Source organism: Anopheles bellator, chromosome 2 (assembly GCF_943735745.2).
Source record: "Anopheles bellator chromosome 2, idAnoBellAS_SP24_06.2, whole genome shotgun sequence".
Classification (NCBI taxonomy): Eukaryota; Metazoa; Arthropoda; class Insecta; order Diptera; family Culicidae; genus Anopheles; species Anopheles bellator.
In genome coordinates this window covers 68,703,678-68,727,877 of record NC_071286.1, presented here as the reverse complement: position 1 = coordinate 68,727,877, position 24,200 = coordinate 68,703,678, and the positions used below count along the sequence as shown (strand labels likewise).

At 52.1% G+C, this 24,200-nt stretch overlaps 1 protein-coding gene across 2 annotated transcripts in view; it reads left to right on the top strand.

Moving 5' to 3' along the window:
- LOC131209960 (probable G-protein coupled receptor Mth-like 1) overlaps positions 1 to 24,200 on the top strand; it is a 121,028-nt gene that overhangs the window by 90,431 nt on the left and 6,397 nt on the right. For both annotated transcript variants that reach the window (XM_058203135.1, XM_058203134.1), the window contains exon 4: positions 8,758 to 8,939. In XM_058203135.1, the coding sequence (XP_058059118.1) occupies positions 8,758 to 8,939 (182 nt within the window). The remainder of the gene's footprint in view (positions 1 to 8,757; positions 8,940 to 24,200) is intronic.

Below are 24,200 nucleotides of genomic sequence, written 5' to 3'. Positions count from 1 at the left end.
CGGTAGGTGAACCGTTTAAAACCGGAGAAAGTAAACTGCGCCAGCGCCTGGAACTTTATACCCCTGTCATTTTCCGGATCCGTTCTGGGAACGACGAAATTTTACAGGAAAATACTGCATAGCAAGGATTTTTTGCTCTCCTTCCGGGTTTTTGGCTCCGGCATTTAAGGAACTTTTCCTTCCCGCGTCGGGACGGACTGATTGCTGGCTTTAACTGTGTGTGACTGCATGCCGGAGGTCCGCCCACAGCCACAAAGACATGGCGTCGGTCCTTTGGAACGGTCCGGTGTTTCGAATCCAGTGTAAATAAAGACACACGCCGAGCTGGCCAAACCCCAGACATCCGATCCGCCGGCACCGTCGAACACAGAGCGCCCCGAACCGGATGTATCGCCAGCACTCCGGTGGACTTTCTCGTCCGCTCGGAAGGTTCCATCGATGACGCTATCCGCTCCGTTGTTCGATCGAGGGAAGTAGTGCTAATTGAGAGCACAAGATTGAGGTCCACAAGGGCTTGCCAAGTACAGGGAGCCTCCTCCACTGTTGGTCGGCTGGGCGCACTGGGCCATATCGGTTGCTAATGGAAGGGGTTTTGTTTAGAAACTCATTTACACCAACCCACTACGGAACGGAGCCAGCAAACCTTGGCCGGCCCTGTTCGTTGAACCCTCGCACCACCGGTCTTGGTGCAAGCACTGAATCCCGCACTTCCAGCTGCTGCCTTGGTGCAGCAGGATCACCAACCCGTTTGCGTAGGTCACGTGGAATGCTCTTCCAGCGTGCAGAGTTGTTGCTTGGCAACCATTACTATTAGCATTCTTATGATTAAATTAACATAAACGAAACGGTGATCCAATTTCGCCTGATCCTGCACATCTCACTGTCGTGGCTGCTTGTCGGGTTTTTTTTGTTCTCATTACTACACTCGACACCGATCCGGAGCGCATAGCGGTCGCACCCTGACGTCATAAATCAAAACACATGTCACCATTACGGCAGCCGTTCATCGTTCACCGTTCGCCAGCTGCGCCCATGTAGTGCAGTGATTTAAATAAATTGAAATTGGCCCGGGTTGGGCTGGAGCTGGGGCGGTGGCTGGGGCACGCGACCCCGCTGTAACGGTGACCGTGGACCGTGTCCGCGATTCAGATGCAAATTCGAGGCACACTTTCATCGTGACACTGCTCCAATCTTTGCAGGGCGCCGCGCCAAGGCGTCGATTGCTAAATTGGCGCTGGTCCGCAAGCCCCACGACGATGCTGCAGTGCACTGGAGCAATATGTCTTTTTACGCTTCTCCACGCTTCCCGGGCCATGTTTGCGCCATGTTGGGGCGTACTAACTTAATTTAATTAAATTAGATTAATCAAATTCTTGTTTAAACTGAATGCATTCGCTCTATCGTGTGGGGAGCTAAGTGGTGGCCGACAATGCTTTTAGAGGGTGGCCTTTGGACAGTGTGTGCCTAAACTTGACCCTACTTTATTTCCGTCCCGTGCTCGATTCTCGTACAATTATCGTCAGAGGGAAACCACATTGGTAGCTCATCCGGGACACATTGGCACATTAAAGTTAATCGACCCAACGAATCTTCCCGAACGATGCCATCCTGGAATGCAATTTTCCTTCTCAGCCTTCGACTTGGTTTGCAAGACGGAGTTTGTCGCTCCGGCAAGCCTCGGGCTGGTTAATTGGATTAAATTCAATTTCACTCTTGGCTGTTGATAATTATTTGCAAATAATTTAATTGTTTGCCATCGACCACCACGGCGACGTTCCAATCGGGGGCTTTTAAATGGTGATGTCGGGGCTGCTACAAGGATGTGCTAGCATCTGCTAGTATGCTGAAGTTGTGAAGTATGTCGTGAAGCCACAATTTAATTTGTTTGGAGAAGCGACTCTGCTTGTAGGAAAATTCATCACACAATGTGATCGAACAAAAATGCTGACCGGGAAAAATATGATTGCAAGACTAAAAGCATAACTCCCCCCGTGACATCATCATCGTCGAATCATCGTGTGAATGCAAATTCATGTTTTATTCATAAAGTGGGTCTTTTCTATTTCATAAAACCTATCGCCACTCGCTATGGTGGTGGTGTGTCGCATTGCGCGACGAGTTATTTGAATCGCCTGCGAAAACCGCGATACTAAACAACAATCGGGTGGCCCCTCGGAGATTTCTGCTTCAAATATTCATGCTGGCCGCATACAAAAGCCATAAAAAGGATCCGACGTGGGCCCGGGACTGTTGATGTGCCGTGAGCAATTTTCACTTCCCATAGGCGTGCAGGACGTGAATCAGTCCGAACAACGGCGATGCTGTAGGAAAACTTCTTTTTATGACTCCGACGCCTGTTCACCGAAAAGAAATGGCACCGAGGGAAGCATTCATCATGCAATCTCTGTGCTAGCTGCCGATACGATTCGTTGAGGTCTTGATTTAGCATTCATCCGTAATCGAATAAAACACCAGCCACAACTGGCCGTCGTAGTCGGCCCGTCGACAACACCAATAGACGTACTGTTGGACATCATTGACATCCGCTTGGGGATGGGTGGCGGCAGTTTTATGCCACGGTCATAAGACATCGCACCACAGCGGACCATGACCTTTTCTCCTTGTGCCGCTCGCTGGACTTCCGGTGTATGTTGGCAAACATTTCTCGAACCCGGCAGAAAGTCCCTGACCTTCCTTCCCGGGTGAAGAATGGAGATCTGGAGAATGCGAGCGAGAGCTCCTCCGCTGGGACTAGTCGCTGTTCAGCCGATCACGCAGCGCCTTCTGCCGCATTTATGGTTGGCTATAATTTTAATTTTATTGTCACATTTTATAACCTCGAATCAGCATCGTCTGGTTCCGACAGACGCAACTGTTCGTCTGTGGTCCGGGCGCAAAGAATCGCCTCCAGCATCGAGAGCGGAAAACGCAGCGCGTGTTGATACGGTCCGTGAACATATACAAAGCGTTTTCTTCTCGGACTAATAAACTCCAGTCGAGCGCGAGGTGTGTCTCGAGGGGAAGAATTCAAAGAGACATTTCTCAGACGCGATCCTGCTATCGAAACCCCGTTCAGATGAAAGCGCCCAGTTGCGTCGATCTTCTCGTCTCTAGTGCTTGAGCGAATTCTTTCTGTCTTAATGACATTTTAAGCTAACCTCACCACTTAACCACCAGAAACAACCGTAACATTTCGAAGGTTCCCGTTTTTGTGGGCATCTCCCGAAGATCTCCCGAAGGTTCTTCAGCCCCAAAACGGACTGTGAAAAGAGAAAGTGTTTCTTAGCTGTACCCGTTGGACCGTCGCCAATGGTGAGCTTTCGAGATACGCAAAAGAAACACGGATCATAAGAAGAAAAGACTTCTGCTTCGGTGGAGAAATCGGAGGTTCCCTGATCATTCTCGAATTTCGTGCTTTCCGTGATTGCCCACTTCTGGCGGAGCTTATGTTTTGCGGCACTCCAGGCTTCACTTTCGGTTCGTGTTGGCAGGGAACCGGTTTCACGTACCGGCCACCGTTACTGCAGCCTTAATGGTACGGGGCACCTTACTTTTTGGGTAAAAGTCTCTTGCGCAAAACCGGAGGCTTATGGAGATTGCCTTTCGGATGGCTCGTCCCTACTCAGAATGGGCTCTTTGGACGGTTTCACTTTTTATTCAAATTACTGGCCCTTGCTGTTGGTCCGTGGCTGAGGAATCTTATGCGGGGGGCCAACCCATTACGGATTGGTTTCAGTTCGGGTGTCGCTTGTTCATCGTCCGCGGGCCCAGCATTCTTGCGTGAGCCCTCTTCGGAGGTGTCTCAGCTCGTACAAAATTGACCGTTAATGATTGGATTTAACGGTTCGTTCGGTCGCGGTTGTTGAACTCACTCACCTGCGCATAGGAAGACGTTGAGCGAGATGTTTTATACTATGAAGACACCGAGCGTTGGACCGAGACCGACGGAAAGCCCGGAGATGGAGAATTCCTTCGGTCTCCTTAATTCTATTTTGACAAATGTGCCCCTCACAAAGCGCTACAAATTGAACAATAAAACGTCCGATGCAGCGCAGTCGCAACGGCCTGGGATGGTGTCCCGTCTTACTAATAGCGGATCTTCATTTGGGATTAATAACATAACTGCATCGCCTGCCGTATGGCCTACGCATCCCAACCTCCACGATGTTTCGGCCTTCATTGGTGCCCATTATTGTTATTCGTGGCATTTCCCCAAACGAATCGAGCCCATTCGGTTGATTTATTCGCTCCGTAATGGCATCATTTCCGATCAGAAAGCACCGATCGACGATGATTCCGCTCAGATCCCGCCTACCTGCGAGCCGCGCAAAGTGTTGTAAATGCGTAGCGTAAAGCAATAGACACGCCGCTTATGTTCCGAAAGAGTGAGCCACTTGGAAAGATTTATTTTTATTTCACCATCTAAGCTGGTACAACGGTGTAACTTATTGTTCCCCGTTCGAGTGCCAACGCGGCGCGGAGCGTTTCTTCCGGGCGACAATTGTGGTCCGGGAACCGTCATCTTACTTGTTAAAAAGTTGTTAAGGAAATTAAAACTTGTTTCGTAAATTTTCGTGTATCCCGTGTTTGGTTCCTCCGTGGTCCGTGGTTTCCCGGACTTTCCGTATCGGAAGCTACGGGAAACTATTTCCAAACTAACGTTCCCGGGAGCGTGGCACGGTGTTTGTTTAGTAATTGTGTTCGAAATTTTGCCCGGTTGTAGTCCCGGAATCCACCGGAACGGACACCCTCCATGTTGTAGGATAAAAATAACCCGGCAGGATCAGTGTCAGGCAGCCGAGCAGACACCCTGGTCACGGATGCAGCCATGGTCTGGTGCATGAGCAACTTTCGAAGAAAAAATAATAGCCGGCGCAACGTGGGGATGTGGAAAATCGCCGCCGACGGGTGGGAAAGCGAAAAATAAAGATCCTCGCCGTTTAACGGACACGACGTCGACGGTCCCCCCGGCCGGTTGTCCCAACTTGCAGTCAGTGTTTTCGCTTTTAATTAAAACTTGTACAATTTTAAAATGTTTTAATTGATAAAACTCTCCAACAGGCATGCGATCAGGCTCCCCCCATATACGTTGGCCCTTGTCCGTGTCGCGGACGATGTGTGTGCACGGGGACCGGTTCTCGGGCAGGCGGCAAGAGTTTCCACTTGCCGAGCCTGTCTTCAATGTTTGCCTTCAAGCCGTTCGTCGGCGTCATCGTCTTCAGAATAATTGTCTTGAGGGCGTAACTATTGGCACAAAAATGAGCCGAGTCTGACGGAATGAGTAGTTCTTCAGAAGCAGGAAGTTTGGCTTCCCTCGACTCCACTCGATCGCTAGAAAGAGAGAGAGAGAGTGAGTCGTGCGACAATTAGAGAATCTGTTTCGAGAGTAAATACGGGCCCGGGTGACGACGAGCTGTGAAGAGAAATTTAAATTAATTAATTCGTTTACTTAAGACCGTGGAGACACTACAACTGCAGCCGCCACTTCTGAACCGGCGACGGAAGCCTATACATCATCGTCCCGTGCGACGACGACGACGACGTCGACGGTGGCATGATCCGTGGCCGGGAACGCAACGGATTGGACTTTGTTCCAAGTTGTTACAGTAATTCGAGCCCAGATGGGGAACCAACCTTCGGGGAAGTGTCTACTTAAAGTGACACCATGGATGAATGAGTTAAAAGTTTATTGCGCCAAGAACTTCGGTGTGAGCGAGGGAAATGGTTCCTGGGGAAGTCAGTGGAAGGCGCCGTCGAGACCATCCCATCCTGCAAGTCAATCTTCATTTCGGGGTGTAATTACAGGCAAACTACAAACTAGTGATTGATTGCTGCTGGCCGTTGTTTGGAAGACGCTTGATTTGATTGTGGCAATTAAAACTTAAACGGATGCAGCTATGCAATGAACTACGGCGAAGAAATTGGAGCTCCGGCTTCGGTGCCTGATGGAAATATTTGTCAAACCAATTTGGGCGATAAATGAGATGCAATTAAGGCGGGCTCAGTTGCATCGCTTCCTGTTCCGGTGAAGAGAGTCCATTTGTGGGTTGTTCCGAAAGGAGTGACCACGAAGTAGACGTACACATTTATCGCACTTTGTCGTAAACCCTGTCTTTGGCTCTATCGAATGTCACTCTTTGTGGTTCACGTTGGCCACAGAGCGCTGGCGTAAATAACCCTCGCCGAGGACGACGACACCGCGAAGTTCTTCCCAACGCCTAACGATGTTTGTTAATTCACACCTCATCGAATGGCGCCTTCCGCGCCGCGGATCGGTTTCCGTGGCGCGTGATTTGCGATACGTCGAAGCGTCGAAAAGGTCGTTCTTCTATTAGAATTTACTGCTCCGCACGGAAACACCAATTTCACCTCAGCACCATGGCCATCGGGGTTTCGTAACGTGCAATAAAAATTTCGTAATTTCACACCGCATAACTCTTTCGCCGAAACAGTCACGACGTCGCTGTGTCTTCGACTCGGAACTCAACTACACACGGTTCGGGGATCGATTTCTACGAAGAAGCGAAGCGAACTAACCTTTCGGTGCTTGCGATCCGCCTTGCGGTCCGACACGCACATTAAGGTTCACTTTCCGAACTTCGAGTCCCCCGGGATGGTGGCCTTGCGTTCCATTTCTCAACGGGCCCCGTTGACACGGTGAGTGCGATTTACCGATTGGTATGCAAATCGGTGCGCTCTCTCCGGTCACTTCCTGTCCGATGGCCCTCGATGCTCGCGTGTTTGCTTCATTATAAAATCATATCGAAATGATTAATGTGCTACAGTTCATGGAGATGAAAGCAAAGCTTGGTCCCGGGCCCAGCATCAGGGAATGTACACACCTCCTTTCGAAGACGGCCCGGACCTTTCTTGGGCCCCGAGCTGTTGCTGCTCGACTTTCATCACGTGCTGCGAAGATGGCACTGGCGAGAAGATGTGTGCCCGGTTCGTGGTCCGTCTTCCGTCCGTGGCTCTCACGTGCCGTCCATAAATCATACGGACACCAAAACGGTGCCACACACAGTTCTAATAAAACACAATTTTCACTCAAATATTGAACATCCTTTCCACTCTTCGGCTTCACCGGTGATACTAGATGTTTGGCCACATTTTCACGTTTGCCGTCGGCATCCGGGCACTCGGATCATAAATTTTTGCAAAACGGACATCAACGGGCGAGATGGTAACCGAAGGAGACCAATGGTCACGAACCCCGGTGTCCCAAAATCCCGACAGAGGATAGTGTCTCTTTCGGACCTGCAAGCTGGTGCCACCTTTTCGGGCAATCGGGAACAAAATAAAAGCGCCAATGTGTAGCCGGAAATGCAGGACATAACTCCCCGAGGCGCCTAGCAGAGCAAAAAAAAGGAAGCGGAAGATGGCAGGCGTTACTGGTCCCGCCAGGGGGGACCCGAAATTCGATAGCATAAGGTGGTAACATCAGGAGCGTCTGCAGAACGAAGGCCTAAGGAAGAGCGATCCGGAAAATCACGCAGCAAGTAGATAAAAAAGCTCCGTGTGCCATGTTGTCATGTTGCCACCATGCTGTTGTCGACCGCGTCGGGCCGTCGGGTGAGATATTGGGCGGCACAACATTTGAATAAATCATGTCGAGGATGTTTCCGGATTTGCCGTTCCCTCCGCTGGCCCACAGAGTCCGTCTTTCGGACGACCCAATGCATCAGCAGCGGGACGTGCGACCCTAAAGATGATGGCTTTTTGGGAACGAAAATCGAATCTTGGCCTTTTGACGCAAATCGAAAGATGTTGTTTATAGCGTTCGAAGGGATGAAGTCTTTTGAAGCACACAACTTGTTCAGTGTACCTTCCCCGTAAGGTTTATAAAGATCTGCTGTGGTTTGGTTCGTCCGTTCCTGGTTGAGAGGCTAACCGACGACGTTTTTGCAACGCAAAAGTGCAAACGGAACTAAGTTTGTGGTCACTGCACGGTAATGAGGATGTGGTCTTTGGCGCAAGAGATTATATATTTGCTGAGAGTTTGGTCTGACTTTCGAGCCGAGGCTTGAAGAACCGCAACCACTTAATCTCAGCTTCTCGGAAGGCTTAGACTGTGCGGCGCTTGTGTCGGCGCTGAAAGTAAGCCCTGTGTACGTCTAATTAATGATGGAAGAAGGATGAAAAGACGGTACTTGAGATTCGCAACGAATTCGTTTCGTCCTTTAAACGCATTAAAGGCGATGCTGGCAATACTTGCGCAAGGATTATAATCTGAACAGGCGTTCTCCAACAGCTCGAGTCCCGGCTGAAGGACCCCTGTTGAATTGACACAAGAATCGGTTCTTAAAGTGCACCTACCCCGGATACGTTTGGCCAAACTCTTTTCGGCCGATATTAAACCATCTTTTCTTCGCTTTTCGGGAGTCGAGAGTGCGGCACTTGGCACTTCATTTGCTGATCTGTCTGCCCATATTGCCGGAAAAGCTTCATTTTCCGCATACGCAGACAGTGCCGCAGTCTGAAATCATCCGGCCACTCGTCCTGCGTCCTGCGGCTGGATATTTTGCTGCTGCAGAGCATCATCATCACCGTTAGCCCAAAGCCTGTGCGAGGCTTGGGCCCGGGTACACTATTTATTTATTCATGCATGCATGTCTCTTTATTTATCTTCACCGTCGATTTTCCCAACCCACGTGGCCTATGGGAGCCAGGATTGCGCCAGCGGTGGTGGCTCCACGGTCCGGTCGCACGCTCTGGTATTTATAATATTTCCCGCTTTCTCTTTCGTTCCCCGTGCAGCGATCTCCGGCCGACGTCGCTGGAGAAAAGCCAGGAAGTCTGCCGGCTGCGGATCTACGAGGTGTACGCGTGGGGTGTCCCGCTGGTCATTGCCGGCGTGGCGGCCATTCTCGACAACCTGCCGGACAGCAGCGATTCCTACTTGAAGCCACGGTTCGGCGAAGCCCGTTGCTGGTTCTTCGGTAAGTGAAACCTAACCTGGACTAGACCGGCCTCAGTCTGACACATTCCTAGCAAACGCACATACTCCGTGAACCCATCCAACCCAGCTCAGACCCCTACCTTTCCTGGGGATGGATCGACACAACAATCAAAGCGAGACCAAGACGAACGTTTCATTTCATTATGGTAATTATATAAATCAATACGAAGGCGGCGTGCCACGCAGAGCCCTGACAGGGACCGTAGGCTCCGAAAGCTTGCTTGCCAGCCAGCATCACGGCTCTGGGTTACTGGCGTGCCCTGCACCTGGTGGGATGCATGTGCTCGATCAATATTTACCACCGCCATGCCCGTTAGTGTACAATTTGGCGCAAGTAGCAGACGTAGGAGGATTAAATTACTTCCACAACGGACGGACCTCCGCCAGGGGGTGCTTGGAAGCCGTTACCCGTTCTTGGCTAGACGTCCCGTTTTATGTGGGTGCGTCCGGTGCCCGAAGAACGGATGTGTACCGAAAGGGGGCGTGCCGGGTTGCGTGGTGGCTCATCGCTCCGGAACCAAGTTACTATGCTCCGCGTCCACGAATCAGCCTCCAGTCCTGGAATGCATCTGTTTGTTTTCTATGAGCTCCTTATTTGCCTTTAACCCCGTCATACTCGTCTAATGTCTTGACGGAGCACGACGGACAACGCATGACGAGCAGCCAACCAATCAAGGGTACTCCTTGAGGGAATAGCTTTGTTCCTTGCTTTCTGGTAAGAAAAGGCTGGAATGCAATCTTGAACTCATGGGTCTTGAAAATGAAGAATGTTACCAAAGGAATGCTTTGAGATGTTATGAAAAGTGTAAACTCGAATCGATGATCTATTTTTAATTTTATTACGATGCGATAATATTCCGAGGTCGGTAATGCCGATGCTATTGTGTATTGAATATTGATGGGTACAAGAAATAGCCATTGATCAAAATCCTGCACACTCGGCATCGAGCCATCGAGCCGGTGCTTGTAAAATGTTGACTTGTATGTTGTTGTTATGGATGGGATGAGTATCCCAATCCACCTCGTACGGTAAACCAGAATGCGGACACCACAACACGAATGCATCCCGACATTCTAAGAATCCCAACAAAGACCTCTATCTCTTCCGGATGCCGGATGCCCGATGAAGTCGGCCCCGATTTGGTGCTCAATATTCAAAGTGCAGTATGCAAAATTAATGACTACAGTTACCGGGGGTTGGCAAAAAGCTTCCCATGCTTCTTCCCCGTGTTTGCTTTCATTCCGATTTTTCATTCACTTCCTGTCATACTTCCGTTCCCATTTTGGAGTCCCAGTGCCCGGGGAAGGGGTTCATCGATTTTCATACGCCGTTCAGGCGATAGTGTTTGAAGTTTTCGGTAAGGACGCACCTTTCTCCGGTAGGGTTCAGAATTCCACTGAATAAGTCATTTCAATCGGTAGGTTGTCGTGACGATCGATGGCAGCCCCCCGTTGTCTTCGGAATCAGGGCGCTGTCATTCAAGGCTCCCTCGTTTCGAAATTGAGCCGGGCAGAACGTATGCTAACGAACCGGTGTTGTGGTAGGGTGTCATCGAATCAACCACCCTACAGGTAGGATTAAATGTGTCGCTAGTAAAATATGCCGTCTGATGCTAATCTTTGGCAAACTTACTAAACCGTAAGACGAGCCCCTTGTAATCGGCACTGCACCAGCGCTCCGGATGTTCCGGATTTGTCTTCCATTTAATAATGAAACGATAAGGGGGCTTCGTGGCCGGCGCTGGCTGAAGATAGTGGGATATAGATGTTTTATTATTCACTATCATTACTATCACCTGAAGGGAACCAACCGGGGACGGGCTGAGTCGCTCTCGAAGCCTACCGGCGCAATTACCGTTTGCTACGTGAACATGCAAAATCGACATCAAGCACTGACGATGCACTCTCGACGTGCAGTGAAGCTGTTTCCCCTGAAGGCTAGAAACCGAGCGAAGACACGATCCCGGATCCCTGGCCCCCCGGAGTGCCTGGGCTGTGCATGCGGAGATTAAAACAACTGAAACCGGGGAGGTGCTGAAATACCTGCAGGCTGTGAACGGTGGCCAGTGGTGCACTTCGGCCCAAGCCCCACTAAGTGGTCGCGCTGGCGAGACGAAATGGAAATCAATCTTCCATTTATCACTCCTGACATCTCCTACGTCCGGGAACCGGCTTCTAAGGGGCACCGGTTCGCGCTGGTCCGCCCGTAGTGAATGGCACCTGAAGGCATCATTCCATTAGCTTCTCCCATCCCCAGGATGCGGGAGTTGATATCAATTATGAACGGATCCCGATCCCGGGGTCTTATCAATATTCGATCGATGACACTTTCACTGCTTCCGGTGCTGATAGTGGTGCTAATGCTCAAGGAGTGTGCCAAGAACTGGTTGGATGTTATAACTGCAGGCGGCCTGGAGTGCCTTTCAAAGGCCTGTCAAGTATGAGGCCACCAGTGATGCCTGTGGTTCCATCCAAGAACCGGTAGGGATCACAATTGGATATAGAGCGGAATTGACTGTGGATTGTAATTTATTCCGCATGACCAGAGATTACCACTTGATTTGTCCCGAGTTATTGAGTATGAGTGGTCAGTGCGTTAGTTAGAAGTTGTTAGCTCACTCCCCGAAAAAAAAAACGAATGGCCCACAATGTAACGACAAACACGGCACTACGAATGAAGCCATCGGTTTTATTAATAGCCTAACGTAACGTTATATCTCTTCAACGGACCCGTCCAAGGTTATCTGTCGAAGGTGTTACACCATTAACCAGGAGGGCTGCTGTCCAGCGGGCGACGGCGTCGGTGATTGTGCCACGCCGCGGCATGAGCCTGATGTCGGCTTTTGCATGTTGTGTTGCCTTTTAATTAAAGACGGACCAACCATGCTGTCGCCCTTCGGCTGCAACTGACCGAACGCAGGCACCACCACCACCCTGCGCTGTGCACCGGCCGGGAAATTGAAGTTTTATTGCCCGCCGGCAAGATTTGCTGTCCGTGTCTAGTCGTCCTTTAGCTTCCGATTGGAAACCCTCTTACGCGCCAATTTACACCGCCGCTGAAAGGTGGCCAGCCGAGGCTGGTTGGTCCGGCCTAGGCTGGCGGGGAATGCTAATCAAAACGCTTGCGGCCAACGTAATTGGCAGCGAAGCGATCTCTCTATCTCCGCGGCCCGGACCGCAGCTTAGAGCGCAATAGCGACAGCGCGCAATGGTCGCGTATCGCGATTGCAGCAGCTCTGCAACTTGGTCGGTCGGCCGAAGAAGTGTAATTTAAATCAAATTATACGATAAATCCCGGTCCCGGTCCGGTTCCGTCGGCGCGAGTGAGACGCCCCGTCGGAGTGAGAAGTTGCGTGAGAAAGTGAAAATTACGAAACCACAGTCTTCGATTAGCCCTCGTCGGCGGACCGGACGACGGTCCATCGGCCGGGGTCCGATTTCTTTCACGAACCACTAACCTTGAACATATTGGAACGCGCGTTGGCGTTCGCAGTCGTTAGTTCAATGACATCCGGGCCGGTCCAATGGCGAAGGGCTTGGGAGCATAACTTAACCGGCGGCCTCAGGAACCATTTCACACCCGCGGGTGCGTTGCGAAAGGTTAAGATCATCCCCACGGAGCGTCCTGGAATAGTGCGTCCGGACATCAAGATCAGTTCGACGCGCGTGGCCCGCATGACCCGCTCTCGTCGCTCGTCGGGTTTAGAATTACACGGATTTTTGGAGTGTTCGACGAGGAGCTCCGAACTCTGCTCCGGGGGTTGGAAAACAAACTCTCGACAGCGCGCGACAGTTCGCGACGGCTTGTCGGGGGTGGGCGCACCCCCATCCACACCCCCGGGCGAACGGAATGCCATCGACAAATAAACAGCGAAATAAATCAGTGACGCCTGGCGGCGGCGACGGCGGTGACGCGCGGGTCCAGCAGCAAGGATAAACACATTTCTCCCCGCTTAATAAATATGTCCGCGATTCTGTTTCGATCGCTCGGGCAACCCGGCGAACGCGAGGAAGAGTTTATAAATTCTCTGCCGACTAGCGGCCATCTGACCGCGGGCCATGGGGGAGTATTTTAGGAATATTCTCGGCCCCACTCTGGAAATGGAATGCAGCCAGCAGGACCGAGACACTGGACAGCGTCGGGCGGTGGACCCATAATTTGATTTGTCCTCCCGCCACGCCGTAATAAAATCCGGGTTTCGGTGAAATGAAACTGGATCGATGCCAGGCGTCCGCGGACGTCGCAGCGTCGTCGATGATGTTCATCGAAACGTCTGCTATTTTTCCCATTTCATTTATCCGCTTTTTTCGCGGCCGTGGACTTTGGCGGACGGACGACGTTTCTATTACGGCAGGTCACATGGCCGGCAGCTGGGTGGATGGGTTTCTAGTGGATTATAAATCCGGCTGATGATGTTCAAACACCGGGCGGTAGTTTGCATCGGAACGCCGCCGCCACCGGTCTGGACACACGCGACAGCGAGGTAACAAGTTGTTGAAAAATGAATGCAGTCCTCGGTGCTCGGTGTTTCACCATGTTGGATGCTGCTGGTTGACAGTTGCCCGTTCGCCTCTGCTGACGTCCGAAATGGCAAACGTATTGACAAATTGGCATGCCGCCGAGGGGCCGGTGCGTTGCTCCGCACCAGCACTCGGTGGTTAATTCGATCAACGGACGGGTCCTCGGAACCCCCTCGGGCGCGGTTGTTTACCGATGCGAGCGGTGGTTCCGCGGGGGGTCACGGTCCGGCCCGAAGTGTATGAATAAATCAATGGAGACGATTTTCGTCGGATTTCTGGCTGTGAGATTTATTATTTGTCGAATGGATGTCGAGCCGACGGGCGGGTTTATGTTCGCATCGCATGCTAAACTGTGGCAAACATAATTATGATGTCGCAACACGCTGGACCCGGATGGCCTGATGAAATGTGCCTAACCTGTATTCAGCTTGGGTAGAAAATTAAGCCCGTAAATTACCGAAAAAGTTGTCCTTTCTGGGGAGGACCCAAATAGGTAAACGGCTTTATCGGAGTTTTATTTACACAAACTTTGATTTGTTGTTTGCAAGAAGTGTTTGGCACTGTTTGGCTCAACTGTGATCCTCGAAATCCGCTGTCCTTTTGGAGCTAAGTGCAGAAGAGCCTTTTTCGGGGCACCATTTTATTTGCCTTCATAAATTACACCAAACTATCCCATCTCTCCGGAGTTCCGGCCACACTGGCGAACGCATTGCAGAAGGGCTGTAATTTTCCGGGATGGGGATGTTATCTGTTGGCAGCGCCAACATCGAAACGAGTGCCGGCTTCCAGTGGCCACACTTCCGGCTCTCCGGGTTATTCTTTTCGCGCCCGATTCGTGGCGCGCTGCCTGTGCGATGCAATGCGGAACTTTTCTTACAATCAACGAAGGTAATTATGGCGCCATTCAAACGGTTCATCCTACACACCAGACACCAGACAGCAGACGGCCCTGGTCCTGGCCCTCTCGGAACGGTCCCTTACATGTTTCCGGATAGCCGGCCGCCGAGTGTCCGTGTAATTACGGCTCCCGCAGAAGAGCTGGATACAATCACAAAGACTCCTTCCGACGGGTCGGCCGCGTATTGGCGATTGGTCAGATTGCTCAACACCGGCCTCGGTTGTTTTTGTTTGGCAGTAAATTATTTAATCATGATTTATTCATCACCTGCCGACTACTTCCGCCACCATTGCGCCCATTCGAATCGATCATCCCGCGCTTCGGGGGGCCGAAATATTATTATAATTGCGCGAATTGCGGTACTGGCCGTGGGCAGGAGGGTGCGAGGTGCAGCTCAGCGGCTCTGGCAAAACTGATACACTCCACGCTGATCCGTGCGGTGCGCTTTTCGCGCGATTTCGCACCGTCCACGGGAGTTTCCGGCGCGTGCCGACCGACTGGCGGGCGAGAAAGGCCACGATTATGGCTCGGATTAACGCATAATGATAATTGTTAATTGAGCACCTTCATTATGGCCAAATTAAAGCGCTGTCGAGATGCACCGAAGATTGCCCGCCGAGCACCGGAAGTGGTCCCGTGGTTGCCGAAGGCGGGTCCCGTTGGGACGCTAGAAAAGAAGTGAAGTAATTAATTTTCAACGATGCACAAATTGCTTGCATTTATTAGGCGATAGCATACTCCGACGCATTAATGCTGCATTACGCGTGATTTACGTCGTGTGCACCTATCAATAAATCAATCCGCTGCGATGCTCCGGTGACCTAATCGTGGGTTAATTTGTGTAATTGCTGACTCGCCCTTAACGACGTTTGAAGTCATGTCGATGGCGTCGCCTACGGTGCTTCAGCGCCCGGCAGGCTCTTAAGATAATCTCTCCCAATCTGGCGCCGTAACAACTCGAAACATAGCCCAATGATCATTCTCCAGCCGTCAGTTTCCTAACGATAATGTGTGACACTAAACGAGCATTCACCCCACGTTCTATCCCGTTTTGCCCATGGACCCGACGGTCTGTTATGCTGATTATGTGCTTGTCCAACGACCCTCCAGCGTGCGCAACATAACCCGAATCATGATCGAATGTCTCGCTCGGATCGAGCGCGACGTTAATCGGTGCGGTGATCAACAACATTGGCCCACAGAGCATTGGTAGAGGCAATGTTACACCGTATCACAATCAATCATGCCATTGTTTCGAAGCACCCAGCCCCCTTTGGGTGCCCTGGGTTTAGGTTAGGGCCACGAAATCCTACGGGGTCGATTTCTTTCGTCGAGCCCGATCGGTTATCGATCGGTGGTCATTTGGCGATACGTGATTATCACATATCCGCGTCGTACCGCTCCGTGCCGTACCAACCGCCGGGAATGTGGGTTAAGACCTCACTCACCCACGAGCTATCGTTTTGCTTGGTGGCCCCGTGATCCATGTTGTGTTCAAAAATTGGCCAAAGCAAGAGGGACCCCCTGGGGTGGATCGGGTGGCCCACCCCGGCACTGATGGAATGGCATGTTTTGCCTCATGCGGTCCCTTGTGTTTATGCTGGCGGGTGTCCGCTGACCCAGCGGGAAGCTCGGTCGTCGGCACGGTTCATAAATCAGTGGCGATCCAAGGGGGCCCGGGCATCCAAGACGACGACGGCGGCGATAAGAGTTTCAGTTTGCGCTTTGGTGTGAGATGCCCAATTAGCATCTTCGATCACGATGGCTGCTGCTGACGTACCGGAGGGTGGTTGGAATCCGCCAATGTCTGTTTCCGATGCGGTCTGATTTGCATCGGAAAGGCCCCCAGCGCTCCGGAGAAATCGACTGCGCGCTCTGTTTAATAAGTGATTATCACCGATTCGTGATGCTGGCGCGTTGGGGCCACCCTAGCATAACGCTTTCGCTTCCCTCCGCCACTTTTGCTGCCCAAAAAGCTCCACCTGCCCCGGTAAAGGAAGCGAATCGCGCGGACACATGTGTGTCGTGTCGTGAGTCCATTCCGTTGTTTGTTTTGGCCGACGGAACCCGACAATCACTTGCTCCGTTTCCGATCGGCGATCAGCCAGGATCGCGTCGTGTGTTTGTTTGCGCGGCCTTTGCTTTCGTGGTCTTACGATCAAACGCGATCAAAGGAAAGCTGATCGATCGGAAGGGGGGCTTGGGATTCGATTCGATTGAAACAATAACCGTTTGGAGTTTTCGCGCGCGGAATAGAAGACAGGCGAGCGAATCTAATTTTAGACTAAAAAACCTTCTCGATAGTGATCTCAATCGCAGTTTTTATACGATCCGTCTCACGTAGCGCTTTCAATTTCGCCCAAAATTAACCGAAAAGTACGACCACCTACGGGGGAGACTTTTTCCAAGTAGGAGAAGGTCTCGATACTTTAATCGACCATTTATTGCTTGTTTCCGGCACATTAAAACCCGTTCCCGAAAAATACCGCGTACCTGCGATTCGTGGATTAAATTAGATTGAAGAAGCATTTCGCTTCGCCTCGCATATCTCGACATCAAACGTTGTTTATGCCTTGTCATTGGAGCAGCAGAACCCCCCGAAGCCACTATAAATCATGCCAAGGATCGGGGAAGCTCAAACAAAAAATGAAAAGAAATCACTAACAGCCGCCGGCCTGCAAAAACAGTCCCATCACGCGGAACACAAAAGACTTTCGGCAACGAAGCACGAATTTCAAGGAACAGAAATGGAGAACGAAAATAGCTCCCAAATTGCGCTGGAGAGAGAAGAATTTCGGCCAAACTTAAGACAGTTTGTCATCCGGTTTGTCTTGCGTGAGTGAATGATGCGCAGACCGACGGATCCCGGGTCGGGGCGATTAAAACAGGGGCCCGTAATGGGCCCGGTGGGAAATGGGTCATGCAGTCAGCGGGTCGCACATACCGCAAGGGGTCCGTTTCGGTGAAGCCTTTCCGTCCGTTGTGCAAATTGTCAGCTCGGCCACCAACATCCGGCCGCGGGCTCAATTATGCGCACGTTTGGCGAATGTCAAGTATTGGTGGTTCTTGTTCTTTACGAAATGTTACTTTTCGGCGTCATTACCAGCGAAACTATGTTTTCGGCAACGAGCCGAGGGATCGGGAATTTGTCTGGCCTGGTTGTTGCTGCTGTGAAAATTCGTCGACGGAACATGTTTTCTCGTGTGCATAATTTGCAACATCCGTCACTGGCAGGTTTCACCGAAGCTGCTGGCTGCTTCAGGGCACGATGCGCTTCAATGCCGGCAATGTGTTTGCAAATGAACCCAACAAATGCCCCCGAATAAGGGCAATAAGGTTCTTCAACACGAAGGAAGGAGAAGCAGAAAAGTGTTTTGTCACTAAGTTTAGTAAAACGATTTAACTTTCATACTAAACCGTGATCTCTGATCATAAATTTTCCGCTGGAAGTCATTATCATTAGCCTCTCTAAACGATTGTGAGGTTTAAATAAATTTAAACGACGACCATCGACGGAAGAAGCGACCTGCCCTCCGGGGGGAGATGAAGCGAAAGTGTTTGAGGCCCCGTGAAGATGGTCACCCCGGTGGTTGATGGTGGTCGTCTCGTTAAAATACCCCATTTTTTGTTTCTCGTGCCCGAAAAAAAGGAAAGAAACTCGACCGTGCGGGGCTAATGGACCCGGAAGAGGATGTTGCCCCAAGCCACACGGTTCAGCCAGAGGACTCAGAAGTGTAAGAGTCAGAGAATCGCCCAACAATGTGCGAAAAGTGAAAATCTGTCCGGCCGGATTGTGGTGCGCTAATGCTCATGCTCAAGTCTTCCGACCTAAGCTCCGGCGCGGCAAGCTGATAGGCGCGCCGAGCATATTTGACACCAATCCGCGCAGTAAAGCTGTCAATCACAGCGTCGGATGAGCACAGAGGGGAGATACAGAGAAAAAAAAACCGGCATCGAACCCGGACTCGGACTAGAGGACTGGCGTGGTTCCCGCCAGGCGCGCGCGCGCGAGATAGTGCGCGCGAAAGACTACATAAACGCAATCGTGTGTGGGGGATTTTTTTTTTTCTTCGTTGGACCGTCTAGCCAAGAATCATAGGTCGCGGGGCGGAGGTTTTTAGAATTGAAAACGGCCGCCGAGGCGACGCAAGTGATGCTGTGCACATTAAAAATAGAAATGTATTCATGGCCGTGATTCATAAGTAATGCCGCGCGGTTTATATGGCGGATGATAAATCGGGCGTACCGCAAGCGGCATCAGTGACGATCCTCTGTGGCCGCCCGGTGGCTGAATTATTCAAAGCGCGCGGCGCATAAATAGTCATAAAGCATTTATCGGCGCCCGGCGAACGAAGGCGCTGCGGAATGCTTCGGATGCTCTTGCTTGCCAATATTAAAATATTGCCAATGATCGAGGCCAGTGGGCTTCAATGTTTAAACAAGAGGTTAAGGCGCCGTGTCCCTTCTTCAAATTTGCTTATCCCTCTGGATCTTGCGCTGGCTGCTGTCGCGTCGCGTGAATGAAGCATGCCACAAAGTAATCGTCCAGGAACGGGAACCTTTCGCTGGTCGTCCTCACCGTGGCCACACAGAAGTGTGCCACCTGTCGTCCTGTCGGTCGCCTCTTCAAAAATGCCCCCCCAGGCACGGCGTGGCGGCGGCGACGAGTAATGTTTGCGAATCGGTAATGAAGATAGCCATTTCATTTATCTGCCCAGCTGAAAGTCGCACATTTCAAGTCGCGACTTCTTGCCGCCGCCGCCGCCTCAGGGTATCTGTTGTCGTTCCACCGGTTCAACTTGCTTTTTTTTAGGCTTCTGCTGTCATTTCCACGAACTTTGGAGACCTCAAAGATCGGTTTGCCCGCGGTGGTGAGGTGCCTTACCCTCTCGCGGACTTTTAATTGGCTCCGTGCGGTGGGTACCGTTGCTCGTTGTTGGGCTCTCCTCGTCTGTTTTACGTCGATTTTTTGCGTGACCATTCGAAAGGTCTCGTCCGGCGGTGGAAGATTCTGGCGGTACAAAATGAGGTTCCTTTGGGTAGACGTTGGTTCACAAAAACAGGGCCACGACCCATGCGTCTATACGCCTCAGAGGCACGTTCGGGGGCCGAAAAAAATGCAAAAACCTCGGTCCGGCGGCGGTGGCTTGATTTATGGACGGGCCACAGTTTGGCCCATAAATTTTCCTTCGTTTAGACACCAATACACAAACCTGCGGCCACGGAATGGAAAGTTTTTCACCCACCACTAGCGTGTATTGTTCTGGGGAACAACAAACTCCACCCCTGGGCACTTCCAACCCGACCAGTCCGGCCACGAGTTAATTCTTATCAACCGAGGTTGCCCTCTGAGAGCTATCAACGGCGTCTCGGTGGCTCATGAATAACGGCTCCACGGGATCGGCTGCAGTGCTCGCACGGCTCTCGTCCTCACAATCGTGGCCGCAAATCAGATAAATTCAATCCACTATGTCGTCGCTGGTGTCCCTGGCGAAACCACTCCCCCAGTCGGGGGGATGCAAAACGTCTTAGGTTTAGCCGGCGAGAAGATGCTCCCAGGACGAACGTTGCGGAATGTAGAGTTTGATTAACACCGGGCACCGGGGAGGGTGGCGGGGTGGGTGTGGAATGTATCTGACGGCGAAGGAACGCACCTGTGGCGGAACTGCTAAAACCAAACACACATTCCACGTATCGAGACCATACCATAACTCATCACGCTGGCATTGTTTGCTGACGCGCAACATTGTGCACATCCTGGGCCACACTCCCGGATCCCCCCCACCGGGGAACCGGGTTCTTTTGAAACAAATGGGCACAGACACGGGCGGACGGACTCTCTGTGGAGCGCGTAATGCGCGTGTACCGAAGTTGCCGTTTGATTCAATTAGACTCGTAATTAATAACCCTGCTTGCGGCCCAACCCCAACACTGACCTTTCGATGCTCAACGTTCTAGCTAAGCGTTTGGTCTATCCACCTTCGGCAGCATAACCCACGCAAGACATGGCCACCCGCAAGGCGTTTCATTTTTGCTGTACAATTGCAATACTTGTCGCGGAAGTCCCGCGGAACCATAACCGGTTCCGTGCCGATTTCGCGCACACCTTATGTTAAACAATGTTCCCGCTGGCTGGCGGAGTAATTTATTGGAACACCATTCCACCGGAGGCGGCGGCGGCGGCACCCGCTCCGCCCGCGAAAGGTCCTGCCGACGGGCGTGTGTTTAATTGAAAATATGCCTATTGAAACGTGCGGCAAAACGTATTGTACCATTGTCGAACACTTCCCGGCATGTGCGTCCGCATCCTGATGACTAGCCGACCCGGGTTCCCCCGCCGAGTCTGTGTTGTACAACATAAAACATTCTTTACGGCATGTCGTTCGTGATGCTGAAGCACTGAGCGCCGCGTCTGTGCGTCAGTCGTCCGCAAATAAATAGCTAAATATGACAATCGTGGACAAGGACCGCGACGACACCAACCACTGGCGGCCGGGTTGGTGGTAGCATAAGCAAATACCGCCAGCTGCCAGGCTAGCCGTTCGGCCAAGATCAAACAGGGACTGTCTAGCGGACCTCGCAGATACCTCTGGAAAGAACCCAACGGACCCCACGGGACCACCGCTAGAACGGGTCCTGCTAATGGCCCGCTGAATGGAGTAGTTTGAAAGAGGAGACTGCCGGGTGACCATTGGAGGACCTTACCATTCAATGCTTAGCGCCCCACCCGGGGAACAATCGGATCATAAATTTCGTTTCGCAGTTCCTCAATCATTCTAATCCATGGCGCCGCACCATCTACAGCCCAGATTGGACCAGACTCAATTTTCTATTGACCATCGCACAAAAAATGGTGTCCAAAAGTGAAAGGTTTGTCGATGGAGACCAAACTAAACGGGCGTTAATCGAAGGTCCGCAAACGGTAGTAAAAGGCTACGTCAAACCTTCCACTACGTTCATTGCTCCGGTCACTCCGTCCGCTGAGCGCAATTGGGCTTCCCCGAGCCGAGTTGTCGAGGAGTCCCAAGTGGCGATTGTTTTGGGGTCACTTTTGGCCGTGGCTCGGCAAACCTAGAAAGCTGTTCGCCCGAGCCTAAAAGATGTGCCCCCGTCGAACGACGAGAGAAACTGTCATCTCGTCGTCGTCTCGACGGGAAAGGTGCCATCAACAGCGACCGTCATTAGGGCGTTTGGTGTGCCACCGGCGGAATGCACGCAATTGCGCACCGAAAGCCACCTCGTTTGCGCCGCCCGCCAGGATTACGGCGCACATTTCGCGGCGTAATAAGAGTTCGGTGATTACTTTTTAGGTGCGGTGCAGAAATTAGGTCACGGCGCCGATCCGTTCTGGGACCAAAGGAGGGCTTCTCGCTTTCGCATCATTAAACCTTTTCGAACCAAGTGGCCAGCTGCCGGCGGCCGATGCAACGCTCTGGAGGCTGGAGAGTTACGAGATAATTACGCACAAAGATTTACTGTTGTCGGCGTGCCCGTCCAGCAAAATGGCGGGCTTCGATCGGACCTTTCTCGAGGTTTATGATGCGCGCTCGCGTCCCAAGGTCGTCGTGTGCTGGAGCTCATTAGCTAGGATTCCACGCGAAGCAGCATTAATTAAATTATCATCGTGTGGAACCTGCCACACCGGGGTCCAGGCACCGGAATGATGTCTTCCGCTCGAGTCCGGTCACGTGAGAACTCGATTCCCGAGAATCGGCTCCCGGTGGCGACCTGGCTCCGGATGGGGCATAATAAATGCATCCTAACCAGGGCGCCATCCGGAAGTGTCGATCTCCATTCTCGGGGATCACGCACCCAAACTGACTGTCCTGACCGACTGCTCCACATTCCGCCGGGCCGCGACCCGCGGGGCCAATCAATCATCCTGTCGGCTGACCGGTTGACCAGTTTTTCGAGCCCCCTGTGTATGTGTTGGCATTCCCGTGACTCCGAGTTTAACACTTTCCATTAAAAACACTCGATCAGCTCGATCGGAGTGGTCCGGGGGACGGCCCAAAAGATTCGCTTTCATTTTCGGAGCCCCGCGGAATTTCGAGAAGCCTGGTCGGCTCGGCGCCAAACTTTATTGCCGCCAATCACGGGGGACGTACCGATCGACGCCTCGCAGCTCGGCAATCAAAAGATTAATTCCGCACTGGGCTGTGGGATGATACAGGAGGTTTTGGGTTAGGCCTTGAACTGGGATTGGAGTTTTCTTCTCGAGGAGTCGGGCGTCCGAAGTGAGTGCGAAAATTGAGCCTCCGGCCTTGGTCCGTCCGGCACCGGTTTGCGGCCGGGGGGTGTCAAAATGACGCCGAGAGTTAGAAAGATGGAACGGCCGGCCGGCCGGTCCGATTGACAGCTGCTGATCCGGGCGAATGATCGATGATCGATGAGACGGCAGAAGCACACTCGGCACACAATGTGTCTACGCCGGACGCGATCGTATGCCTTGATGATGATGGTCAGCATCTCGAATTAATCATCACCCGCCATCGGATCGGACTCCAATCAATCTCGCAGCGTGTGTTGTGCGGCGTGCCGGGGGGGAATAGTTCTCAATCCGATACGTTCCCGAGGGGCGCCCCGAGTCGGAGCCCCTAGCACCCCCACCCCGCTTCGGATGGCGAAAGTTTCGCGTTCCCTTGGATGGTGAGCCTTTTTGCGCGCCCAGGGCGTGAAACCGATTTAGATTTCTGCGCACCACCCCACCCGACGGCGGTCCAACCCCCCAACTGGGTGGATAGAGAAATGGCCGATCGGGTGATGAACATCGCTATGCTTTGGGCGCGCGCTGGCGACTTGTTATGCGCACTTTCGCTGCGATCGGCGACCGATCGATTATTCTTCGATTTGAATCTTGGCGTACTCGCGGCCCGGAGCCAGGCTGCCCAGTGGCCAGTCAGTGGCCGGTGCGCCGCTGAGTGACACGATAATGCTAGGCAGGTGGTAGATACTAAACTTGATATTGATGTATGGGGCGTTTGCTTATCGGAAGGGAACAGATAGGGAACCCGGTCCGAGACAATGTTGCCAACCGCCTTTTGCTCGCCCCGTTCGCCGTGGGTTGCGTGGTGGATATTTCGTCCGACATTTTGAAAGTTGTTCGCTGTGAACCCCCCAACCCGATACATTGTACTGTAATTGCCGCCTGTGCGTGGCCAATCGACACACTATCTCGGGACCCGGAGATGTGTTGCTGGGGCTCACGTTTCCCGGGTAATGCTCATCCCCAAAACCCCCATCGGGTTCTTCTCGGTATGCAGAAATCCGATATGTTTTACGAATGCTGGTGCTCGGGGGATGGCCACGGCATTCCTTACCCGCACCTACCGCCCTGTGTCTGGTGCCGTGGCAACCACCAGAGAAGTCGGAGAGAAGAATTTCGATTTCCGCAAAATACCCGACCCGTGGCGAGGCAGGTGCAGTGGTCGTGAAAGTGCATTCCCGGGAAAGCACGCGGCCAGCGTGTCTCCCCGCGGGTCTGTTCGTCCAGAAAAGTCCGAGCGCGAAAAGGGGACTTGCGAAAGCGAAACGGGCCCGTTGGAGATGTTGTTAATTTAAAATTCTTCATCGTTTTACCGATAAAATGTAAATGTTGGACCATTTCCCACCGGTCGGAAGGAAACGGTAGTTCCCGGCGCGGCGAACGTTGTTGTCGCTGTGTTTCGATCAATTAACAGTGTTTGGGGTGAGATTCGGGAGAGGATATCCTGCCGGTGACTGAGCGCGCGCCCAACTCGGAACGAGACCCCAACCGACCGACGGTAGACGGGAAAAAGAAAAAAGAAAACATACCACTCACCTCCCACCGGAACTGGTGGG